The sequence below is a fragment of the Sylvia atricapilla genome, chromosome 2, assembly GCF_009819655.1.
Source record: "Sylvia atricapilla isolate bSylAtr1 chromosome 2, bSylAtr1.pri, whole genome shotgun sequence".
NCBI lineage: Eukaryota > Metazoa > Chordata > Aves > Passeriformes > Sylviidae > Sylvia > Sylvia atricapilla.
In genome coordinates, this window is record NC_089141.1 from 100,622,041 (window position 1) to 100,648,054 (window position 26,014).

Sequence of the window (26,014 nt, forward strand, 5' to 3'; positions counted from 1 at the left end):
CTCTGGTCCTGATGCTGGGCAGCACTGAACAAAAGCTCTTTGAACTCTCCCTTCAGGCTGGTCAAACATCATTTCACCATTGTGAATCCACGCTGAATAACCCCAAGCTACCTTTTTTCCCCTCCATGTATACAGAAATGCTTAGTTTCTCCATTATGTTCCTGGGGATTAAGGCCTGGCTGACCAACCTGTATCCTAGATACCTGGATCCTCCTTCTTGTCCTTTTTGAAGACAGGAGTTGACATTTGCTTCCCTTCAGTTTTCAGTCACCTCTCCCAGTTATCATAATTAGAAAATAATCACGAGTGGCCTCACAATGACAGCTGCCAGGTCCCTCAGCACTCATGTGCATCCCATCAGGGCCCACAGATTTATGTACAACCTCTCTGCTTAGGTGTTCTCTAACTATACAGTGGCAGGACCTCAGGTAATGGCCTGAAGTTGTGTCAGAGAAGGTTAAGGTTGAATATCAGGAAAAGGTTCTTCATCCAGAGGGTGGCTGGGCACTGGAAGAGCTCCCCAGGGAAGTGGTCACAGCACTAAGCCTGACAGAGTTCAACTAGCATGTGGACAATGCTCTTGGGCACATGCTGTGACTCTTGGTGATGGTGCTGTGCAAGACCAGGAGCTGGACCTCAATGATCCTGATGAGTCCCTTCAACCTCAGGATATTCTATGATTTTCCTCTAAAAGTATGTATTCCATGTTCCAGTCTTTCCCTTCATCTATATGCATCAAAATGTGCACTAATTAGTTATAGTGATAGGTTAGTAGAGGCAGAGTTCTAAATCTGTGTTTCTCAAGAGCTGATTTTTAAGTTTTTCAATCATCCTGCAAAATGTGACGAATTCGTGCTGGAAGTATCCTTTTGCATTTGATCATTGCAGTACTGTATATAAACGCAAAGCAACTGTTCACCCAGGTCAGCATATTCCAACACAGACTTCTCCCAGACTGATGATTCTTCTTCAAAAGATTCTTTCTTTCAAAAGATTACAAAATTGGAAACAAGCTGCACATAAGAAATCCTGAGACTGTGTGTCCAGCACATGATTTGGAATAATGCACAGAGCATGCTGACAACTTTTAAAATCAGGAAGTGAAAAAAGATACTTTAATGTGAAGAATATAGTTTCAAGAATAGTTTTAGAACACTCAAGACAAATCCAAGATATGCTCTAAGTTTAGGTGCTTGTTTCCACTTGAAGACAGCCAAAATTTTGCACGTGTGTGTACACAGGCATGCTGAGTATTCCACCTAATAACCTGAACTCTCTTTTCAGGAGAAAATAACTCCCGGCTAACATCCCAGTTAACATCCTGAACTCCCAGCTGAATCTTTACAGAGTCTGAAAGAAATATTTCCCTTTACTTGTCAAAGGAATAAATTGCTGGTGGACACTTCTAGTTTTGTCTTTTAAATTAGTATGTGATCAGTTGGATTACATATTACTTAAACCACCCACTGAATCTTAGAGAATCCCAAGGGAGGAATAGAACAGCTCAGCAAAACAGGCTGCCAAGTACACATTACTTCAGATACTTTGATCCATTTCTGCTTAACTGTTTTATCTATTTGCTCCCTGGCAATCTTGGGAAAGTCAAAAACATGTGAAATAGTTAAAGAGTTTCTCAAATATTTTTATCTATTTCCTTCACAGATGCAAAGCAAGCAGGTGGACATAAGAAGGACATGGACCTGTTGGAGCAAGTCCAGAGGAGGGCTATGAAGTTGGTAAGAGGACTAGAGCATGTCCCCCTGTGAAGAGAGGCTGAGAAAGTTGGGCCTGTTCAGCCCAGAGGAGAGAAGTTTGCATGGAGACCCCACAGCAACCTTCCAGTATCTGAAGGGGGCTAACAGGGAAGCTATGGGGGACCCTTCATCAAGAACTGTAGTGATGGGGCAGGGAGTAATGGGTACAAATGGGAAGGAGAGAAATTCAGGTTAGGTATTAGGAAGAAATTCTTTACTGTGAGGATGGTGAGACACTGGAGTAGATTGCCCAGGGAGGTTGTAGATGCCCCAACTCTGGCAGTGTTCAAACAAGGCTGGCTAAGGCCAAGCAATCTGATCTAGTGGGAGGTGTCCCTGCCCAGGGCAAGAGGGATAGAATTAGCTGACCTTTCCAACCCAAACCCTTCTATGATTCTATATTGCTTTAAACACATTACAAAACTCAACAAGAAAAATAAAAGAAAATATATTAACCTGCGCTCTATATACAAACAAAATTTATTATTTTTGAATGCATTGCAATTATTATGCAACCAACTTTCCAGTGGTTATTTTGAGCATCCTCTAAAAAACAAAACAAACCCCAAACCAGTACTTCACATTCCTGATACCAAGAGAATATTCCCAGACTTTGCATTTTCTCAGGGCTCAGTTACTCTTCAGTCCATAAAAGGCCAACCTAACAGAATTCTGCTTTAAACGAAAAGGAACTCAAATGATATCCAACTTTAGTTTGTCAGTAACACTTGTTTGGGAGCAAGATTTATGATGAGTGGCTGCCCACAAATTTGTAGTTTCCTTTTCTGACATAACTGCTGAACGTTTGTTATTTTAACCTAAACAGTGTTCTGCAAAAGCAGTTTAAAATACAAAAGCTAAGCCTTCTTTGAAACACAAATTATATGCAGAGGTAAATCAAGCCTCACTATCTGCCTGAATTAAAATACAAGTCTTACACACTGTAGAAAGAGATCTCTATTCTCAACCAACTGCACTAATTACATCAGATGATAGATGCCATCTTGCAGTAAACTGGAAGAGAAGCCAGCCATTCCATCTGGTACTGAACTGTTTGATTATTCCCTGGTACTTGGCAAAAACATTTGTCCCATGTGATGAATCGAAAATAAATGAGATGCTGGAATACTTGGGTCCTCCTCTCCTTTCTTCCATTCCTTGACAACTTTTACACAAGTACAGACAGTCAACTCACCAGTTGCAACGGTGTGGTCTTCCTTCCAGTTACAACTATACCCTACTGCCTACACTTTATTTCTGATATTCTTAAGCTTGGAAAGTTCCCTTTCTCAAGCCTTATATTGCAGTAGGGTCAAAATAAAAGTCTTAAGACATGATCTCTTCTAGGTACACATTTCTGTCAAAACCTTCTTCACACTAGAAAGTTACACTACCTCAGAAAGCCATTTAAATAAGAAACCCCAAAACAACCACGTGAGTCAACTTTTACGGGATTGCTACTGGCTTCCACTACAGTGAAACTAAATACAGAATACAAGGAAACAAACAGAAGGTGTAACATTACGCTGAGTTTCTTTAACCATGTAATAGTGTTAAATCAACACTGGCCTGGAAAGGAAGTGAGTGACAAACAAGTTTAGGTATGAGTTTAAAATACTATATATTCCAGATTAATTTCCTGTACTCATAGAGTCTGCAAAAGTCAGAACTATCCTGGGCAATGTCTCCATATAAGAAAGCTTATAGTAATATACCTCACAATATATGTCCATGCACAAGAACACACACATACACATAGGAAAGAACATCAAACGGACCATATGGCACAGACAAATAAAATCCGAATGAAAATTTTATAAGAAATAAAAAAAAAAAAAAAAAAAAAAAAAGGAGGGGTTCTACAACACCAAGGGCAACTCACTTTTATCTTAAGTAATCAGCTGAAAACTGAAATAGGAAACACACTTGCCGGTAAAACAAGAGAAGGACCTTCTAGGGAAGCACTGAAAAACTATTTAATCATTATCAGGCTATAAAAATGATAGCCTAATCATGCTGTTGAAAAAAACCCCAATATTTTAGGTACTTAATGAACATTAAACCCTCATTTTGCTTCTAGTAATTGAATTCATGTGAATTTCCTTTACCTTCACTTTTTAATTCAAGAGTAAATTAACTCAGCTGCAACATAAAACACTTGTATTTGTTTCTGAGATCTTATTACTGGGACAACTAACTGTTAAAATAAGATAATATGTTAAAAGAAAACCAGATTTCAAACCCTAAAGGAAGTAGAAACAGAGTCTTACTAGGTACATATTTCCCCGTTGTAACGAAAAAGCCCAGAAAAGCAAGAGAAAAACATGAGTTTATCTATACACAGATTCTTTTGCAATTTACCCTTCAGAATTCTGAATTTTCAGTAGGAGACCTGAAAACTGCTGTGTAAAGAAGTGGCCCATGCAGAGCTGGATGGAATAAGCTCATCAGTGCAGAACAAGCTGTATGTTATCTGCAGACCTTTTTCTGAGCAGCATGTTCCAGGGACAGCTGAAAAGCTGGTCTAGGACTACAAAACTGGACTCTGAACTGGTATTTAGGAGAACTACCAGTAAAACCCACAACATCATTGTGACACTCGTTAAGTGTTTAAATAACACCTCAAAAAATGGGATTCTTACTCCACAAATTTTATGTAACAAGGACAGAGAAGCAATTAACTAAAGAGTAAAATAATAAAAAAAAATCTAAGTGTATGCTGCAATGTTGGCAAAATAATTCACAAGGAAATACTCTGAATTATCTAAATAGGCAGCACAGGATCAGATCTGTGCTGTTACTCATAGCAGGAAGAGGAAGCCATTCAGAATAAGGAATATTAGCACATCCAAACACCATAGGAGTCTCACTGCACCTAAAATTCTCAGCCTCAGCTTTCTGAAAAAAATGTGCAAGCAAAATGTGAACATGTGAAAATGTGAACTGCTTGGCAAAGAAATTTCAAAATACCAGGAAAGAAATAGGAAATTCAGCAAGAATTTACTTAAAGAGATGTAATAACTAGATGTGAATTAACTTAAACAGAAAATCAAAGAATAAACTGCTGATATGTATGGAATGCTTACTTAGGAAAGGTATTTCTGGAAGACAGATTTCTCCTTTTCTAGATATTCAAAATTAAAGGAGTATGACTAGAAATATTTCAAACACTTAAATCTTAATGAAAGCATATTTTAGATAACAGTTATTAAAAGAACAATTAGTTCAACAACTTTGTGATGAGTGACAAAGATTTGAGTATATACTTTTCAATGTACTGAAAGTATAAATTAAAATTATGATATGCAAAAATTACTCCAAAGGAAGAATGCAGCAACTACCTAAAAAATGTTAAAAAAAAAAAAAAAAAAAAAAAGGAAGAATTTTTTAGTGAAAAAAAAAAAAAAAAAAAAAAAAAAAAAGACCGGTGTACTTAAATTGCTCCAACTCACAGATGACATTTATGGGGTGTAAAATCATAAAAAAAGTACAAGGAAACATTTACAGCTTAAGATGTTAAAATATTAAAGTCAATAGCACATGACTCTAAAACATCCTGAACAGAAAGACTGACTGCAGTCTCTGCTGTCAGCTTCAGTGAAGTTTAACTAAACAGTTGACCACAAGCAAGATAGCCAAAGGTAACAAAGACAAGATTGGGGGTTGGAAGGGTCCAGGAATATTTTATTTTATTATAATAGTGTCAGATTTAAAAAAAAAAAAAAGTCTTTCTGATTAACTACACAAAGAATAACAAAAAATCTGGCGGGTTTAATTTCTTTATCATACCAAGAGCAGAGATAGGTGTGTGCAGTACATGCCATGAGTACCTATAAATTAAATTTTGAAAGAACATTCTATTTATTTTTAACATGTAGAAACAATTCGAAAGGATTGACATTACTTTTTGGATTACTCTGAGGCGCATTATTGTGGAAAATGGATGTTATTTGATGACAAAAAAGGAGTAACAGTAGCTAAAACAAAATAAATTACTCCTTCACCATACCCAAGTTCCACCTGGAACAAATTCAGCAACACATTTCTAAGAAAGTTCTCTTTACAAAAGGTTAATTTAGAAAACCCCTGAAGTCATTACTATGTGAGACATGTGATGAGTAACTATCCTATCTTGAGTCCTTTGCATCAGGAAGGGGATATTGAAGATAACACACAACATCCGCACGCTGTTACAAGAAGGGACTCACAAGAACTGTGTGAGTAAAAGCAAGACTGGCTGCATGTTCACTTTCCCACAAAATGAACATTACCCAGATGAAGGTGAAAATCTCCTCAGAAGTGCAGTGAATTTCAGCTGGCAGATGACTAAATACTGATCAAAAAACTTCCCCTCTGCACACTTGCTGGCTATACAAAATATAGCAAGAAATACAACATCAAACCTGTAACATCAGAATTAAAGGTTTCATAGTTGAAGAAAGTAAAAGGCCACATACCAATCCCTTCTGCATCTAACAGAGATGGAAGTTATAAAATAAAGGACATAAAAAAGGAACAAGGACAAAACATTAACCTCACACTCATTTTAAATAAAATCTCTGAATTTTACAGCACAATTTTTGGACAGAAAGAAACCCCTGTAGTATCTTTGCTTTTGGAACTGACAGAAAACTTGACTATCAGTAGGACTTTTAAATAAATTGCCATTTTCCAGTAAGAAGCACACATGACTAGGAGAGATGTGGCTATACATACTCGAGTTCATCAAAATACAGTGGGAGGGAAATCTGACACATTCAACAAATCCTTAGATGGGTCCAAGTAATCATACAAGTTCTTCCCAGATATCAAACATTGTTGATATGCTAACCAAAAACTGTAAAAATGAGGCTAAGATTTTGACTTAAGGTAAGCATTAGATAAGAAGATTAACAAATTTTAATCTCAATAAATAATTAAAACCTTTATAATAGCTAAGCCATCTTAAGCAACTGTTGGAGAAATTATTTCAAATACTGATTATCCTGGTTCCAGCATTACCCAGGTTTCACCTTTACTGGTTAATTCTGTACTGGTCTTAAGAGAGTAAAGAAGGTACAAAACAGAACCATCTTTGAAATACAGTTACTTACTGACATTAGCCTTAGTTATGACTTAATTTACTTAATTTCAGATTTGTCACTGTAAAGTGTTTTTCCAGCTCATGTTCTGGTAAAGTCTTCCCTGAATTTTTTTTTAGTTTTACTACTTGATTGTTCATGTTATTATGGGAGCCTCTGTATCCCTGATTTATACTGCACATAGAGCAATGGGCTTCATGCTTCCAGCCACAATCAATCCTCCTGCCTCGACCTGCAGTGAGCCCAGCTGCTGAGGGACCAGGCACGGGGCTGTTCAGTGGTTCTGAGAGTCCTTCCAAGAGTCACTGCCTGACAAACTCAAGTCACTCCCCAAACTGTGCAAGATGTTTTTCTTAATACACCATTTCACATTTAACTGTGCCGATACTGTGACTTTATTACTTCTTTTCAACAGACCCTACTATACAGTAGAAAATGTTGGTGGGATCCCATCAGAAACTGTTTAGGGAACTATTTAAGGAATGTTTTCTGTTTAAAAACATAAACTGCAATATTTTTTGCATCTATTTTATATGGGGATAATTCACACATGAGAAATAGCCAGAACCACCATAAGGAATGATCACATTTCTGGAACTTCAACTTCTATAGCCAGGAATCAGAGGAAAAAAAAGATCTTTTTGATAGCTTTAATCATAATAATTAAGTCAAAACCATACTGCCCATATTGTTGAACACCTTCCTCAAACATCAGCCGTTTTCAAGATAATACCTAAATCAGTATATCAGTCCTAAAATCAGTGTATGCTGTTGATGATACAATTTTCAAAAAAGCAAATCCAATTAATAAAGAGCTAATTGTGATCTTATTTTTCTCTTGAAAAATGTGCAGTAGCAAAGATACTGCTTTTACCATTTTTCATTAGTTAATATTGATTATGTAGCAACACAGATTTTTCATTATGGAAGTAGCAGCTTTGTTTTCATCCCTCTCAATCTCTTTTCAGGAATGTTTTACTTCCTTCAGACAAATGCATTTTCCTGAAGCACATGTACATTCACTACAAGCACAGATAAGGCTGAAAAGAGAAAAATGGATTCCCCAGCAATTTACTTAACACTACTCCAACAATGGTTATAGGTTGCCTTTCATTACTTTGTTAGCCCTCACTGTACTGCTAAGAGCTTTGCTGGACATTTTGCTGGCTGTGTTTGGCAAAATATTTGTCTATCACAGGCATCATAATGTTGATGGCCATAATCTAATAAACCATTTCTGAAGTATTGACTATGATATTAAACCTTGGTGCTGAAGTTACATAACGCAGTTATATCCTGTAAGGACAGTCAGCTTATTGGATATCAAGTGATTTTAAAAGGATGACTCAATGTTGGCACAGTTCCCCAGCTCATATACACAATTTCCTTTTCCTCCCCTCCCTTGAGTCAGGAAGTCTCCTAGATGCATTTTTACTTTCCCAACTTGTTACAAACATAGGATTTTCATCATTAGCTGCAGAAATGAAACCTCCTTTTGAGCTATACTTTTTGAAGTAATAAGGAGCCAAAAACTGAAAACTAATTACTTTTACCTCTGGTATTAGAGCTTATAGAAATCTTCATTAAGGTAAAAATGGGAATTAAAAATGTGAAGAGTGCACCAGTCTAGGTATTTTAAAATATCTTAGACACCTTTTATACACATTCATACATTCTATACTTTTTATACTCCTACCTTCCAATTCAAAACTACCTTAAAAATAAAACTCACAGTCCAGCAAGTACTTCATAATCTCCCACTGCTTTGGTAAGCAGTGTTAGTGAGCTAAATCATGGACTAAAAGCCATTCTTTATAGCTGTGACTAACATTCAATTTGAGTCACTTAATAGAACTAATCACTACTTATATGCTCATACACAAACAATTGCTCTAAAAAGCTGATTAAAATCCTGCTTCTGAAGTAGCAATTTTTCCAATACAACAAAAAGCAAAGCAGTACCATGCATAAAATTGAGTCAAGCTGACCTAAGAATAAATATTCTGTGTATGTTGTCTGTTTTGCACTACTACCAAAGAAAATCAAGAGTAGTAGAGCAGAAGTTCTAAGTGTGGATATCTAAAGTCAGAAATACAGGCTTTCCCAATTTATGTCTTTGCTTCTCTTAAAAAGATGGAAAACCTTATAATTTCAACTAACATCATATCACTTGTTGCTGACAGCATCTATTGTTTTACCTGATAAAAGATTTCCTGAAAGAAAACTCTACTTGTAAATGTTTAATTTCAGGTCTTGTCTTTGTTTGAAATTGGTGAATTGTTAAATCTCTCAAAGAAAAACAATTTGTAGAGATAACAAAGAAAAAATGTATTTATGTACTAATTCCTTACCCTCTTTCTACTCATTTTCATTTCTGGCTTTTTCTGCAACCATTTTGAGATCTAGAAGAATGCCTGTGTCTGTATTTGTTCCACATAGCCAACTCACAGAATGAAGACTGCAGAGCTGGTTACTGAGACAGAACTCCCATCCTTTTGGTTGTACAGATGAAGGAAGATAGGAGTTTGAAGAACAAATCTTGTACCAGAGAAACAAGCCAGAGGACAGGTAAGGCCCTAGGGATAAATGTGGTTCACCAGGCTGGGAGTATAATTCTGAAAATGCTTTCTTTCCTAAGAATGAATATATAAAAGGCCAGGACAGGAATAGGACACTACCTCTTCCTTCCCAATGGAAGTGTGAGCAGTAGGGTGTTTGGCAGGTAAGCTGAGGAATTCCTGTAAGCTTTTTAAAAAGTCAGTGTCACCAAAAGCAGTTTTGCAATGCAGTTCTCTTTTGATCAAACAGCACAAAATTATCTCATGAACTGAAATGTGCTTGTCAGCATTGGAAAAAAATACTCATTGGGTGGAACTTTCATTTCCCAGTAACTCGGATATAAGTTTTTTTCCTCCTTTGTAAGCACTAACATGTCAGAGAATTACAATTTTAAAAAAGACTAATTAAAAATTAAAAAGCCACAAACTATTTAGAAGGAAAAATAATCTCTGACTATATTCAGCACTAATCTTTGAAAACTACAAATCCTGGTTTATTATCACAATTTCCTACACGTACACTGAAATCTATATGGGAAGAAAACCTTTAGTTTGGACTGCAATACCTAGCATTTTAAAATTAACAGAAACGTTGATGATAACCTAACCAGGTTGCTGTAAGTAGATAAAGCAATGTTATTTTTGGACTAAATTTCTGAGGAATTTCTGCCTGTGGAAAAGAACTATAATTCAGGACAATAATTTGATAAATATTTATTTTATAAGGTTAACATAAAAAAACCCCTTAATTATGTTGCAACCTATGTTCTATTGTTCCACATTCATGTCTTGTTCTGGTGTTTCACTTATGGCAGAAAACTCCATTTCATTTTTTAATATGCATTGCAAAAATTATTACAGATTGTTTAAACCAGCACATGGACTAGTAGGTGTCTACTGCTTTTACAAGTTAATAGATCTTCACTTAAGATGTTAAGTCATTACACAAGAAGGTCATGGGGTTTTGGGGTTTTTAACCCCTCACTGAAAGTATCTGCAGACTTACAGATGGATAAATGTAAAAACTGATTTGACTTCCAACAATAAAAAAGTTCTGTCCCATTGCATGTTTACATGTAATGTTAAATACCTCTGAAACAGTGCTTGGGATCATACAATGCTTAATTAGTATTTTTTCTCAAATTAAACCAAACTTTTAATGCTTAAATATATGCCTAACAAGACAGATTATATAAATTAAACATTTGCTATGACTAAATTATCATTTAAAAGTTGAAATAACCCTAACACTTTTATGAAAGCATCACTATGCTTCATACCATTTCAGGAGTAAATTTAATATATTAAATATAAGTTATATCACTATTAAATATAAGTAATATCACTATATTTTCACTATCACACACAGAGTCCTATTTTAGTCTAAAGTACTATATGAAGATGTAACTATTAAAATAACCACCGAGTATTAAAAATACAAATGTTTTTAATAAAACTTGACTCTCAGTGAAAAAATACAGCTAAGCTCACATTTAATAACCCCTCCACCTCCCCCTGAAATATAAGTTAAGATTATTTACTACAGATAACAATTTCCTAATAAGGCTAAATTGTCAGCAGGTATCTTAGAAACTTCTATAACACATAAACATACCACAGACTTTTTTTTTTTAAAGGAAATACAAAACGCTTTGTATCCAAACCACACTGATCCCTAAGCAGTGAAAGACTAAAATCGCCCTGAAATTAGAAGTTAAATCAAAGAAAAACTTCCCCCCTTATTCTCTTAAATAAGAAGCTAAGCTCACCCGAACAGAGCGAACACGCAGAGCCAGAAACTTAAACATGACTGAGAAACCATGATGTTTGGATTTTCTGACTGAGCGATCATAAGTCTAGCAGGGAAGACCAACCCTGGCGTTTTTGCTGTGACCAGCTGTTCCGGCAATTAGAAAATTTCCTGTCAGGCAAGTCAGACACAGCTAGGGGGTGGGGAGAGAGAAGGGGGGAAAAAAAGGTCAAAAAAAAAAGAGAAAAGACATTTTAAAAAAGACACTGATTACACACACACACACAGAGCTGTGATAAAGAACGACTGGGCAGCAGTGGTACTCATGTTGCTCATACTTATAGAGATCAGCACAGGAAATGTAAGCAGATTGCCTGATAGCAACAGGCTGTTGCAGATGTTACTGATTCCTGGTTCCCAGAAAAGAACAAAAGAGACCAGGATCTCTTTCAGAAATCACACTACTACGCAACATTTCACTGATTAAGCACAATAGCAAGTATTCTAAGTCCTATATGTGATAATTGTATTTCTATAAATTTAACTTTACAAAATATTTTAAGATCTCACATATCACTACCTTACAGACTTCAATGCCCAAAGACTGTTTTTATTCACTAGACTTTAGTTAGAGGATCAAAATGACCTTGTGCCTAGTCCTTTGAAATCCTGCACACAGAAAATGCTACACATATGCTCTAGGCCAAGGCAAACTGCAAAAATATTTGAATGGGATTGCCCAGCTCAAATGTCTGACTTGTGCACCAATATTGTATTGCTCTGTAGAGTGTGAATTTCTTGAAGTAAAAAAAGCCCTCTTTCAATGTTAAAAAGCCCCAAACACTTCAAATGTTTTAGGAAATTGAATTCAACCTAGTTACTTCAAAGAATAAGAGATGAAGTTTTTAATTTGATCTCTAGATTTAGTATGGGAGATATTTTCCTGAATATTAACACTATCTTTAGCTTTTTTGATACTTGTCAAAACAATGAATTCCAAATACAGGCTCCTTTAGTGGACCAAGACTGTTATTCAAGTAATAAACAAAGGCAAGTAAAGACCTTTAGTCAAAGGCATATACAAGTATTCAGCTATAAACATATCCAGGTGATTCCGTTTAGTGACTATATATCAAAGGAAATATACAGCAAGATACAGTAGTCCGGCTTGCACAAGACATGAAAACAAACCCACCCTGCAGACAGCTTCCCTTGACCAGGTTCTAACAAATATCTGGATTACTGCTTTTTTTGCTATATTTTAATTCCTCTTCAGAAGACAAAGCCAGTAATTTAAATGACAGAACACATTGCTGCTATCTCTATCCCACATCCTGGCTCTCTACAGTATCAGTTTCCAGCTTTTCCCTTAAATTGGGATTACACATCTCTCCAGCACGGGCCAAGATCCTCTTGTCAAAATGGAGAGGTAAAATAAAGACCTGACTTTAGCCATATCCCAGAAGCAAAATTGTGTCCTTTTAGTGTTCTCTTGTACTCCCCTGGGTCTTTATTTGTGTAACATCTGCAGGGACAATCTTTCAAATTCTGTGTACCGAATATACATCATTATAATTACAATAAACACAGGCCTTCAGGAACTACTACTACACAAAGGAGGACTTTGTGACTCAACTGAGGGCTCAAAAGTCCTCAATGCCAATGTGCTCAATGTGCTTTTTACAGTCTAGTGTGGTACAGCCTTTTTGGAAGAAGCAGTCTTTCCTACAACAGCAGTAACACACCATGAAGAATTATAAAGTATTAGTTTCAAGATGAACAAAGCTTCTTGAACTCAAGGAGCTTACTGCAACACAAGGATTTCAAATATTTCATAAGTAGCATAAAAATTACTTGAAGCTGTCCTCTCTTCAATTGTTTCAAACTTGCAGCTACTTCCTCCTTCAAAACTGAAATACCTCAATAATTTAATTTTGCAGTTTAACAGCAATATAGTTATTTACACTTGGAAAACTTAAAAGAAATTTAAATAAATAAATGGGAGACCATTCAAGCTCTCTGCCTTTACCTTGTCAAGAATAGATACAATTATATTAAAAGCAGAGTGACCAGGAATCTTCAAGTCATTAAATTAAACTCTGTGGTACCAAAAAAAGCTAAAGGCAGAAATGGAGAATAAATGGTAAGAGCTGCTCTAACAACAATATTCCTTAAAAATGAAAAGATACTGTGGGTAACTAATAATTTTCTTATCTTTTGGCTGTAAAGGTAAGAGCACATTTTGCTGCAGATACGCTGTATCTGCTAAGGGTGACATGAATAAGGCATTTCAACTGAAATATTTGTACAATTACTGACTACTGCTCTCCCAAACCTTTTATACGACCTCCCAGAGAAGTACAAAGCACAGTGCTCAGGGGTCAGTGGGGTTACTTCACAACAATAGCTCTCCTATAACTGGCGTGAGTCTGGCAGGTGGAAGAAATTTCTTGTGTTCTGGGAGAACGCAGCCTGCATGGTTCCCAAAGAGCACCAGCAGCCAACCAGAAACATTAAGATATAAGCTGCACAACTCACTTTGAAAGTCTCTCAGAAAAGAGCTTGCCCTTTTAAATCTTCCTTCGTATATGAAGAAGGCAGGTTAGAGGGCAGCAGTCCCCAACAGGAAAGTCTGATAAAAAGAACAAATTGCTCCAGCAAGTTGCCTCCCTACCTTAGAATCTTTGATAAGGATTTGTACTATACTTGTTTATCAGGAAACACAACTGCCTCCAAAACAAAGGGAATGTGGTATGCCTGTCAGTCACAGTTCTGTCAATTATAGAACTCCACTTGCACAATGCATTTCCTTCTCCTCCAGTACAGAAATATAAAGTCAGTTCATCTCCCATCTTCCCCTCCTCATTGTTTAAATTAGATGATCTGAGCTTACAAAAATTAAGAGAAATGCTGTCTAGACTTTGAAGACAACAGAGCTCACAGGCACTACAGACAGTGAGAGAATTGAAAGACGCTGAGGAACTCTCAAAGTAATACAGAACATTTGGGAATCCATGAGTTTCATTCGATGCTGAAATATTTAATCTAAGTGGAGTCCATCAGGTAAGCTGACAATACTCTCAGCTTGAGAAGTGTAACAATGCAAATTAAGTCTTTACAGTGTTAGAAAAGCAACTCTCTGCAGTATGGATTGCTTTCAACTATTTGCAAAAAACAAAGAAGCAATACATATATGGAATGAAAAGCCCTTCGTTGACAAAGGTCAACAGTTGAGGAACAGAGAGCTAATTTTTTAAGTTTTCAGAAGCCGAATAATATACTTTTCTTCATAATAAATACATTTGTATTGCCAAAGCCACAATATTCTATTAAACAGGGGGTGTGGCAGCTTCCATCTGTCAGTTTACAGTCTTTGCAGGGCTACCATCTGTTTTCTCTCTATGTAAAAAGTAAGCAGCTTGACTTTGAACATTGCTTACACTCTCAAATTATTCAAATTTTCTGACCAAGTTCCAGAAAGTATTCTGTACCTAAGACACTAAATGCAAAATAAGTCACTCAGAAAATCCAGTAGAACACATCAATGAAAGTTTTGCTGCAACCTTTCCTGTACACTTGGAGGAAAAAAGTATTCCAAGGCTTCCCTTCTCCACATTAATTTGATATCTAAGAGTTACCATCTCAGACCAAATGGTCTGCAGTTTACAAGGATGCTATAACTCCTTACTTACATGAGGACCTGCAAGTTCATTCTCAGATAGGTAAGATGCACCATGTCATTAAATCGGTAACAAAATTCATTCAAGTTTCAGCAGAGTAGAATGCTTTGGAAGATTATGAATTTCCACTTTCATCATATTTGACAAAAACAAACCAACAAACAAAAACAAAAAACCAAACCAACCAAACAAAAGCATTCTGACTTTTACAATGCAAAGTCTGGTCATTGAGAAGGAAATTACTGGATTTAAGTTTTACAGATGTAAATTGTTTGCCTAAAAAGCTTATTTGTTCGAGAATCTAGTTATTTGTTTGTAAAATAGAGTTAAATACATGAGTATCTATATCTAAGTATATTTTGTAGAATACACTAAATGGAATGTAAGAATTACAGAATACTTTCAAGTAAAAGTTAAGTATTTGTAACCCAAGCTGTTACAAGAAGCTACACAAGTAGCTGTTTCAGGTAAAATCAAGTATCAGTCTGTAAACAATGAGAAGGATTATGGACTACGAACACTTGTGAATCCAAACATTTCCCTAATGTTTAAGAAATTATAGCTATGTCTTAAAGCCTCTATCACAGAGACAAAAATTTTAATCAAAAAACTGACAAAAAAGTACAGACAGAAAATTAAAACATTAAGGTTGTATTAGCAAAAGTAAAACAAACATATTGAAATAATCACCAGAAATGTCTTCACTGTCATGATAAACAAACACGACTGTTCCTAAACATGGAAACTGTTACTGATCGCCAGAGCAGGAATATCCAGCAGAAGTTCAGAGCACTCCTGAAATGGTACTTCAGCTTGCCAAAAAGCAAACAGAAGTTTCTGAAACATTGAGCTCTCACCAGCACAGAATATTAGAAATTGAGGTAAATCTAAAAATTAGTTAAAGCCTTTATGTTTTAAAATCTAAAAATCCATCAGTTTAGTTATGGTTTTTCCCTAAATTTCCCGAATAACATTCTCATCCCACATTATTTTCACAGATGAAGACATAACAAATGAGATAACCCCAGATTACTCCGGATTTAGTATTACTGCTTGAGTAATGGGTGCTGTTTTGCCCATGGCTGTAACTGATGAATGATCCCCCTCTCCTTATCGTGACATCCCCACTCCAGTGCTTTATAGATTTAGTGGAAATTGTATGGTATACATGCATGTAAAATACAGAGTCTCAGCACTCACTAATCCAAATCATTCTTCAACAGTGAGACTGTATCGTCCACATGCTTCAAGTTATTTTCCCAATGTATTCTAAAGCCTTTTTAAAGATTATGCTTTTCTTATAAACTCTTTTAATAAAAAACACTGATTGGAAAGACAATGGTCTTAATTTTCACCTCTCCTAATCACAAACAGATATGTTATTGAAATTCTACCAGGAAAAAATAAATGAAAAAGGCTTTTTAAACTACTGACTTCTCCTTTGCAAGCATTTCTTACTCTGTCTTTTGACTACCCACTGACTAATCATTGTGACCTTAGTTATATACTTTTAGTAAGATGACAGCCACTGAGATTTAATTTTTTATCACCCCAATCAGCATATTTCAATATGATTTGTTTTGATTTAGTTTTAATTTTATGTATGCTTTAATTCTGCTTGCTTAACAGTAGGGCCAAAGCAAGAAGTCAAGGGTAGTAGTAATATGACCCCCCCACCTGCATTGAAGAGAGGTTCATCACAAGTTTAAGCCTGAATAGGTTCCACTTCTGCTTGTACTGAATAAATAACAACCTTTAGTCCTTGCAGGTTACCAAAAAGAAATTTTCCTGCAACTTACAAATGAAAACTTCACTTCTAGTGAAAAGAAAACTTTTTACAAATTCTTAGAACCTAATATTTTTCATATGTTTAATAATTAGGCTTAAGCTAGTAGAATGCAATGGTAATAAATCAGCTGTAGTAAGTGTTTTATTAGCTACACAGAATCCAGATCACCGAACATAAAGAACACAGCACAAATATGATATGATCTTCACATGCACACAAAATGGGAAGCCACCTGCTAGACTAGCTGCAGTTTCTGGTTGGCTTTAACTAGCAATAAAGCATGCAGCACAATTGCAACAGCTCAAAACAATTAATTGGCTCAGTTAATTTACTCAATCTCTATGGACACAGAGGTACAAAAAGCAATGGCAGACAGCACAAGAGTGAGAAAGGTAGCAAATAAAAGGCTTTAAATAGCTTCCCCTTTCAATAATGTCCACTTAAGCTTTCACATTAGGTTCAGCTTCAGCCAGCTGTTCTTACATTTATTTCCTGCTGGTCCCAGGTCATTTATGAGATACAGATAAAAATGTTGGCAACAAGCTATAAAGTCAGATATGATCAGCACACTTGTTGCAATAAAACCGGAGTACTGAATGACTCCCCTTTTAAAAGAAGCAAGACTTTGAACCATACAGCATCTTGGACTCCTTAGAAATGCGTATCTTTATATTTCCTGCTTTTCCTAAAACTACCACCAAGTTTCAATCACAGCCATGTAATCCAGGCTTTCCTGTTAATTAATTTTACTTCTGACCAAAAGAACACAGGTGTAATGAAACAATTTCTCTTTTGATACACAGAATACTAGAGAGAGTCCTTATGTACACAGAACTGTGTTAAGTTTTAATATTTATTTTAAACTTCCTATCTTGTTTGCATCATCAGCATTCTATCCAACTACTTAAGACAACAAAAGGATGCAGATTCTAAGTTTTCACCTTCTATCTCCAAAGTCGTATGGCAACTTTCTATCCTGAACTTGCATATTTTACACACCTACTGAAGTATTTTGTCTTCTTACCTGATTTGCTAGTACACCCTAGGCATTCTATTGTCCTCAGTTACAGCTGAGAAATTTCTTAAATTGTTAGCAATTATGTAAGTGCCTCAAGTCCATTCAAGTGCAAAGTTAAACAGAACAACTTAAATGAGTTTCAGTGGTAATTTTAAATGGCTGTATCTTGCACCAAAACAGATTATGAAGCACTAACAGACCCTCACATCCCAGTTCCAGTAGTATTTTATCACCTGACTAACAGCACTGGCTAGCTTCCAGCTATAACTGACTGAGCAGCTGTAGTAATGTCTTGTTTAAAAACCCCTAGATTAATTTACACCACAATTGGCAACCTTTTACTCACTACAGACTAGAAACAAATGCAAAGTATACTCCTAAAATACTGGTCCAAGACATGAAAAAGCTAAAACAATCTTAACCAAGCAGCTCAAGCATGACAGAAAGAATACTAAAGAAACATTTTAACTTTTTGATGGTAATACTATATTAAAATCAGTCGCTCACCAAAAAAGCAGCAGTTTGGAAATTTCCAAAGGAGGTACAGGGAAACATTTGTAAGCATCCTGTAGTTATCAACTATTGAAAGAGAAGTTTGATAATTTTGAGGGATACACTTTAGCTGGCTGCCAGACACCCACTCAGTTACTTTCTCAATCCCCCCTCCTCAGCAGGACATGTAGAAGAAAAGCTCATGCACTGCCTTAAGAACAGAGACAGCACACACCAGTTACCACCATGGGCCAGAGAGTATCGATTTAGGGGAAGTTTATTTCACTTGTTCCCAGGACATTGAGAAACAAAGATGAAACTAAAACCACCTTTTTCTCCACCCTCCCCTTCTTTTAAGGCTGATATCACTCTTCTACCTCCTCTCTGTCAAACAGCGCAGGTGGAACGGGAATTGCAGTCAGTTAACACTTTCTGCTACTTCCTCAGCTTTCCCCTCCTCCAGCACAGATCCTTTCCACAAAGGCCAGTTCTTCAAGAACAGACTGCTCCAGTCTAAGGCCCACACAGGCTACAGTCCTGCCAGAAAACCTAGTCCTCTGTGGGCTTCTCTGGGCTGCAGTTCCTGCTCCCAGCCTACTCCAGAATGGGCTCTCCACAGGCTGTAGCTCCCTTCAGGGCACATCTACCTGCTCCAGTGTGGAGTTCTCCACAGCCTGCAGGGTGGAGATTTTCCCCACTGTAATCCAACAGGCTGCAGGGGACAGCTTCCATCACCATGGTCTTCTTTGGGGCTGCAGGGGAATCTCTGCTCTGGCACACAAAGCACCTCCTTGTCCCTCCTCCTTCACTCATCTTGGTGTCTTGCAGGGCTATTCCTCTCACACTTTTTTCCCTCTTTACCCTCACAGATGCAACGCAGCAATTTTTACAATACACATGATATCACAGATCTCCACCTACATGGTTAATGGGCTTAGCTTTGGCCAGGGCTGGACTCATTTTGGAGCTGGTTGAATCTGGCTCTGTCCTACATGGTGGTGCAAACCCTCTGACCTCTTTTCACAGCCTCCCCACCAAAACCTCACCTTGTAAACCAAATACAGTAGTTAAGTTACAGACTCAAAACAAGGAAACGATCAAGCAACGGCACAAGTCAAAATAAATTAACAAACCAATGCTTTCCCAAAGATATATTCTAATATACACAAAAATTCAAGTGAGTACTGTAGTCTATATTATGCACAATATTAGAACAAACGATCTCCTAGTGTTTCCTTCTAAACGCACAAATACTGTTCTTTTCTTACTGTTAACACTGCACTACTTCAGTCATCTGTCAGCAGTTGCCTCATTTCTTCATCCTGTGGTATACACAGCAGAGCCTTGATGCTATGAGGAGGAAGCAAGAACAGCTATGCTGTGCAGGCCTGCAGTCACCTAGTTTTCATAGGAGCTTACAAGCTACATCTATTATGGGCACATTTGAAGACAAACATGCAAAAAGCAACTTACTATCTCAACTGCCTCTGCAGGATTTCAGCAGAGAGAGAAACTGCTACAGTGCTGCAATTAATATCCATGCTGTATATAGATAGAAACAGCTTTGACCATCTACTCATAACCTGAAGTCCGCACAATATGAAACAGCAGCGTATGAACCTTGAAGTCCAACCAAATATGGAGTTTCAAAAATTGTTTTTATTGGCAAAGCCATTTATCATCAGACTTAACATTCAGCTAATACTCTCTAACACAAAAGTACAGGTAAACTTGATGTTTGACAAAATTCACAGGCATTGCAACAAAAAGATTGAACTTGGTATTGTCACACTATGAAATTCTGTAACTGCAAGTCTGACATGAAGACAGAAAATCTTAAAAAATTATCGCAGTCAAGAAGGTTCACTGGTCCTCTCTTTAGTAACAATCTCTATTTTTAAGAAGCCCAGGTTAAGAACATCTTTGATGAATGCCTTTCAATAAGAAGCACAATGGACACTATACTTTCACAGTTGTTCCTCACCCTTTGACCTTCCTTAAAACACTATTAAAAGATGAGGAATGAGTTTTGAGAACAGTAGGACACCAAACTAGACCTGATCCAGTGAGAAAAAACCCTCTCTCAAATATTAAGATCTGAGAGTACACTCGATGTCCAGTAAACTTGGACAGCAAACTCAAACAACAAAATACTAGTGGCAAATGGCCTATGAATTAAGTGATGTCAGCGTGCTTCAAAATTCTACTATTTTTATTACAGTCATCTTTTACTCACAGTTTGTTGGTTGATATCATCTTCTGCCATAGGTTCATCCGCAATTTGCTGTCCATTCTGTAAAAAAAGATACAGAAAGTGAAAACAAATACTGACTTCAAGTACAGAAATAAATATATTGGAGATAGGCTTTCATAGCATGTTACTGTACTCTCCTCTCCATATTCTACAAAAGAAGTTAATTGGACGTAAACATGGAAACATGGAAAATCCCTATTGTTGGCATGTAATGCCACTCTTGCTTTGATCCTTATGTATTCTCAACCTGGATGAAGTCACAGTAAGAAATATATAAAACCACCTGGCAATTGAAGCCTCACTACTACACAGCTAGACATTATTTTTCATTACTACAACTTCAGCAAAACAGTTAAACCTGATGAAGACCAAATGGCAAAAAGCCACATAGAGCAAACAGATAAATGGGTTCTTTCAGAAAGCATGACCTTAAATAGCAAAAAAGCCCTTATTCCACTTTAAGGAAACTTTATAACTACAGCATAGACTTAGAAAAAACATTGAATGCAATTGTAATTTCACTATCAATTTTACAGCATTTATCACTTTCTGTACTTTCCCAAGGGCCATTCTAACAAGCCATAGAGAAAAAGGCTTCTGAAATTGAAATACAGCCATAAAGATTTTTTAAAAAATCTTAAGTACCTTGTTGGTCAACAAAGGCTTTAGTTTTCTTGACAGTGATACAGTCATACTTGGAGAATTTTGAAGAGATATTTTTCCCTGAAAGACTTGGAATAACTTTGCTTACACAACAAACATGACGAATAGCAAGTCGTAAGGAAAGGTATGTATTTCCTAAGTTATGGTACAGGGCATCACCTCAGGCATTAATTCTTAGTTTGCTCATTAAGTTTAACAGCAATTCAGTATCATTTTAGAGGCAAATGAAACACTATTAAAAATGGTTACCATTTTCCATTACCATTGGAGACAGAATTTGAGTTCATTTTTGCATTGTTTCCCTAGAGAACCCAAAATCTAATCAATCAATTTTTTCAGATCCTAATTGTCTTAAAAGTCACATACATGTATAGATAGTTACCTTTTAGATGTCAGAAACTTAATAAAAGCTGCTCAGAAATTCAGAGATTTTAGCTTCATTCCACAACTTCCTTCCCACTACTCAGCTTTTCAGCAGATTTCTTCAGAACCTTCCTAGCATTCTTCTGTAACAACCTCTGATTAATAGAATCTTCTAGTTTGCATATGGCTAGAGGAGAGTCCTTCATATGTGACAGATTAAATCCTAATCACTTATGAATTCTGATTTTCAAGTATTGCCAGCACACTGAATGTTCAATCAGATGATTTACCAGCTCTCAAGCAACTTTTCTCCTGAGCCTTTTTTTCCCCCCATGGAAGATGAAGTTGGAAAAAGCTACATTATAGGAATCATGGATTTCTCAATTATGACACAGGTGGGTTGGATTTTTGAGGAGGTGTTTCTTTAGGCTTTTGGGGTTTTTTTAGGTGGTTTTTCTTGGTTGTTTTGTTTAGGTGGTGGGGAGGGGAAGAAGGCTGAGCTTTTTGATTGTCTTTCTAGTGCAGGCATCTGGCACACGGTAGCAGTGCTATTTTCTCATCTTTCCTGGCTTCAGGAAGATACTAGAGATTTCTGGCATGACTCTGGTCTACTCTAAAAGTCATCTTTCCATGTTGGAGGACTCAGTAAGAAATCAATGGCATATGCTATACATTACTACAGAAGTGAATATAATCTTTAAAAGCTGTCTCAGTTAAGAATGATCATTACAACCTTCTATCTGTACAGCAAATGGTAATTTGATAAGATGATTCTCCAAAAAGCCCACATGCCACTATATTACTTATAGTGTACCAGCCGCAAATATTGTACTGTACTATCCTTCCTTAAGGTACATAAAAAGTCAGTATTACCAAATGGAAGACCAGAAAAATACCACCTTAGCTAAATAACAGAAATGAATGTTTTTAATAACTCTTCTTTACAGGGAAACATACTGAGTATACATATATCATTACCATCAAGGCCACAAGTCACATACTTCCCCCTTTTATCAAGTTTATGACACAAATTAACATTTGTATTTTAGCTACACATCTCTACCTTCTGTTCATGCTACAAGATAGCTTCTTTCAACCTTGCCAATTGGAGAAAAAAAAAAAAAAAGAAAAAAAAATCAGTAGAACAAACAAAATAATTGACTTTACCTAAAAAAAGTGGAGTCTATAATGTCCTAACAACAATAATTGCTAAACTCTGGGGCCTAAAACAGGGCAATTTGTATATGAAAATCACGTGCTCTACACTGACTCCACTCCACATGCAGATTTTCAGAAAAAGTTATTCCTGCTACAATAGTCATTCTGCTCAATAATAATGTACATTAACTGCAGGTTAAATAAGATTTTACCATACAATAAGTTTACGTTTTCCCATTTACTATTTTAAGACAACTGAATATAGTTGGAAGTGAAACCCACTCTCAGAAACTTTAGACAAACCTCCCTTCAAAGAGAAAAAGGCGAGATCAACCTCTGTTTTTAAAGAGGCTCTAATCTTCAACCTCACTGACTTTCTTAACAGTCAACCAGAAAAACCACAGCAAACTTCTGCAAAACAAATAAACTGTTTTGCACAATCTGGTTTTCCTGTTTAATCCTGCACTCCTCACAGTTTCTTTTCAGCTGAACTCAAGCAATGCATTCAAAACACACTCCCTGGAACTAGGAACAAACTCAAGGTATCAGCATGAGCACCATGCAGTCAGTCATGTCTGAGCCAGAGCACTGGATTGGCAAGATCTTTTTAAACAGGTCTACCCAAGCAATGATTATACTAAGGGAATCACTGAATGGTAGAACCAGTTTTTCTCAGAACAGTCTGAGCTGTGTAAGGTAAAGAAGAATATGTATATATGATTTATGGTTTGCTGGTATATACCATTATATGGAAAGCAGCCGTGTATTCAGAAAAGCTACAAAGCACACAGCCTTTCTTAAGAGAGTTAAAATGTAAAGCCCAAAGGCTCCTGTTGGAAATGGCACTATTGAAACCAGTGTGGAGTGAGGAGGTCAGCAGCATGCTTAAGAAGTGAGCAAATGAAAAACATTTTGTTTTGCTGGGCGTAGACTCCCTCTAGTATTTAACTAGCACCAAGGGCATGCCTCGATGACATAACAGACTGGGAGCAGATACAACAGTCTGATGAGTATGGACTAAGAGAAGGCTGAATATATACCTTTCACATTCTCAGATTTATCTAATTCAAAAGACAGAGACTACTCTGGACTTTGATTATTCTTCAGGTGCTCTCTCTCGTCCCATAGCAGGACAACTAAGTGAAGCAGTATTGATCCAAGATCTGGCTATTCCCAGTACTCTGGTTCCAGAATTAAAACATATTTCAGATGACAACACAAGAGAAGTACAAGACAAATAACAGAAAAAGTCCACAGAAAATTTCCACTTACACCTGAACATATCAACAATCGATTTCTGCCAGGGAAAGGAGGGTGCACATCCCTTATAAAAGCAACCTACAAAATGACCTTCCAATCCACTCTGATTCAACTTCCTATTCTGTTTTCCAGTGGAAAAAGTCATGTTAATTAAGGTATAAAATTTGTTTCCCCAAAGCTTTTAAACCTGTTGCCATCTCACTAAATTAGTAGAAATCAATACCTAAACACAGCTGGGTTCCAGCAGTTTTCCTGAAGGCACATGGACAGGAACAGAAAGAGATCCTGCAGGTTCTCTACTAGGTATAAAGCAGACAGACACCAGGGAATCTTTATCAGGCAGCTGGCCCCCCACATGATCTGACACCAAAGTCAATGAATCATCAATATTTCTAACAATCAAAAATTACAGGCTTCAACCCACTGAACTCTCAGGATGTAAGAACTCTTAGAAATTTCCTGGCAGAAAGATAGTTTAAAGAAAGCTTTTTAAAAATTCAAATTATTTCAAATCTGGAGCAGTAATGCACACCCATAAAAACCCACAATGGCAGGGACAACGAGGTCACAAGTAGCATCATATGTTAAGATACTGGCATCAAGAAAACAGAGTCATACCAAACCCTTTGTAAGAAATAAGTACACCAAGAAATGCAGCCCACATCCCTCCACAATCAATTAACCACTTCCTTTGAAGCACTGAATATCCTGCACTTTACATACTACAGTTATACATTGATCTGCTAGTCATAATGCCACTTTTTTTTTCATTACGGTTCCAACATTTACTGCAAGAGATCCAATTAATCTCAGAAGTCTGGCAAAACTCACCTGCACAGTAAACCTAACGCTTTACACATCTTTTCTGATTAGCACTGGATCCACATGGGTCCTCCTGGAGGTACAATACAGCACCTAGCACCCATAAATACCATTAGGACGTAGCAATCTGGAGCAGGATATCTTGTTTTAATAATAATTTCAGGTAACCATCATTCTCATGACACTGTTTTTAACATGTATCCAAAATAGCACTTGAAATATTAAGTGGGCAAATCATTATGTATCCTATCTTACTCATTTTTTCTCTTTCCCCCTTCATTTCATCAATAATATGATAGATAGCATACACTCAAAGTTTTTAGATTTAGTTTAGCATCTCCATTCCTCATTCTGTTTGCAAATCAAAATTCCATTCATTTGGACCTACCTTGATCAAACCTTTGTTCTTTTCTACAGTCTAAAAGGATTTTTTTCCTGAAGGGCATTAAGTTTGTCCCCAGACCTTCTTCAATATTAGTCACCTTCTTCCACCCCCAGAATATCTCTCCTTTGCATTTAGACCATTGTTAGACTATTTCAGGATGTTTAAGTACTCTTTCTGGCCAATATTTTCACTTTTTTCCTCAACTACGTTTGTCAGCTATTTAAAAACTCCTTATGAAACTGATACCAATTGTGCCTTTTGGAATAATTTTTCTGCCATTAAACCCAACATTTCCTAATTATTAATGCTGGAACTGAGCATATAAATTAGTAAGCAGTCCTTATACCATTAACAGAGTTCAGTAGACTTGGCAGCTATTGGCTTTGCCATGTAATTGGTGCCTTGTAGCAGAACCTTAAAACTCAGTAAAGACAAAAAAATGTTGTATTCTTAGACTTAGCAATTAATCAACACTCAACAGGAGTTAAATCAAGAATTAAACTGTGTATCAGTGCAGAATGATGCTTTGAGGACACAAATAAGAAAAAGAGATAAGACATCTGAATCAGAGCCTTCACAAATTATTATGTGGATGTTTTAACATGCCAATGACTGACACAAGTGATGAAGCTTCTCTCAGGTAACTCCTAGCTGTCAACTATCAAAACTTCCAGACTCACCCAACAACTACAGTTATTGGATTTAAACCCATAAGAACTACCAGTATTATTTAGTCATTGAAACACTGGGTATACATAGATCCGAGCTCTTTCTCTCTTCTATTTTCTAGGGACTCTCAAAGGACAAAGCTCAAGAACCGTGAGGTCCTTGGATAGAGTAAAGCTATGACAATGCTTCTGGCTTCTTTCAAAGCAGCACAGAAATTCCCACTGAAACACTCATAACAAATCTGCTGTTAGCAACACAAGGCACTGTGTGGAACCACATTCGGTAAAAACCTTTCAAACTGTGCACGCTCAGACTTGC

General features: G+C 36.6%; 1 protein-coding gene across 3 annotated transcripts in view; it reads right to left on the reverse strand.

Moving 5' to 3' along the window:
• The window catches only part of RPS6KA3 (ribosomal protein S6 kinase A3), a 78,125-nt gene that overhangs the window by 44,098 nt on the left and 8,013 nt on the right, over nucleotides 1–26,014 (reverse strand). For 2 of the 3 annotated variants that reach the window (XM_066313947.1, XM_066313946.1), the window contains exon 2: nucleotides 20,359–20,415. In XM_066313947.1, the coding sequence (XP_066170044.1) occupies nucleotides 20,359–20,415 (57 nt within the window). Of the gene's footprint in view, nucleotides 1–20,358; nucleotides 20,416–21,421; nucleotides 21,685–26,014 lie in introns of those variants that run through there. The other variant, XM_066313948.1, reaches the window with a different exon arrangement.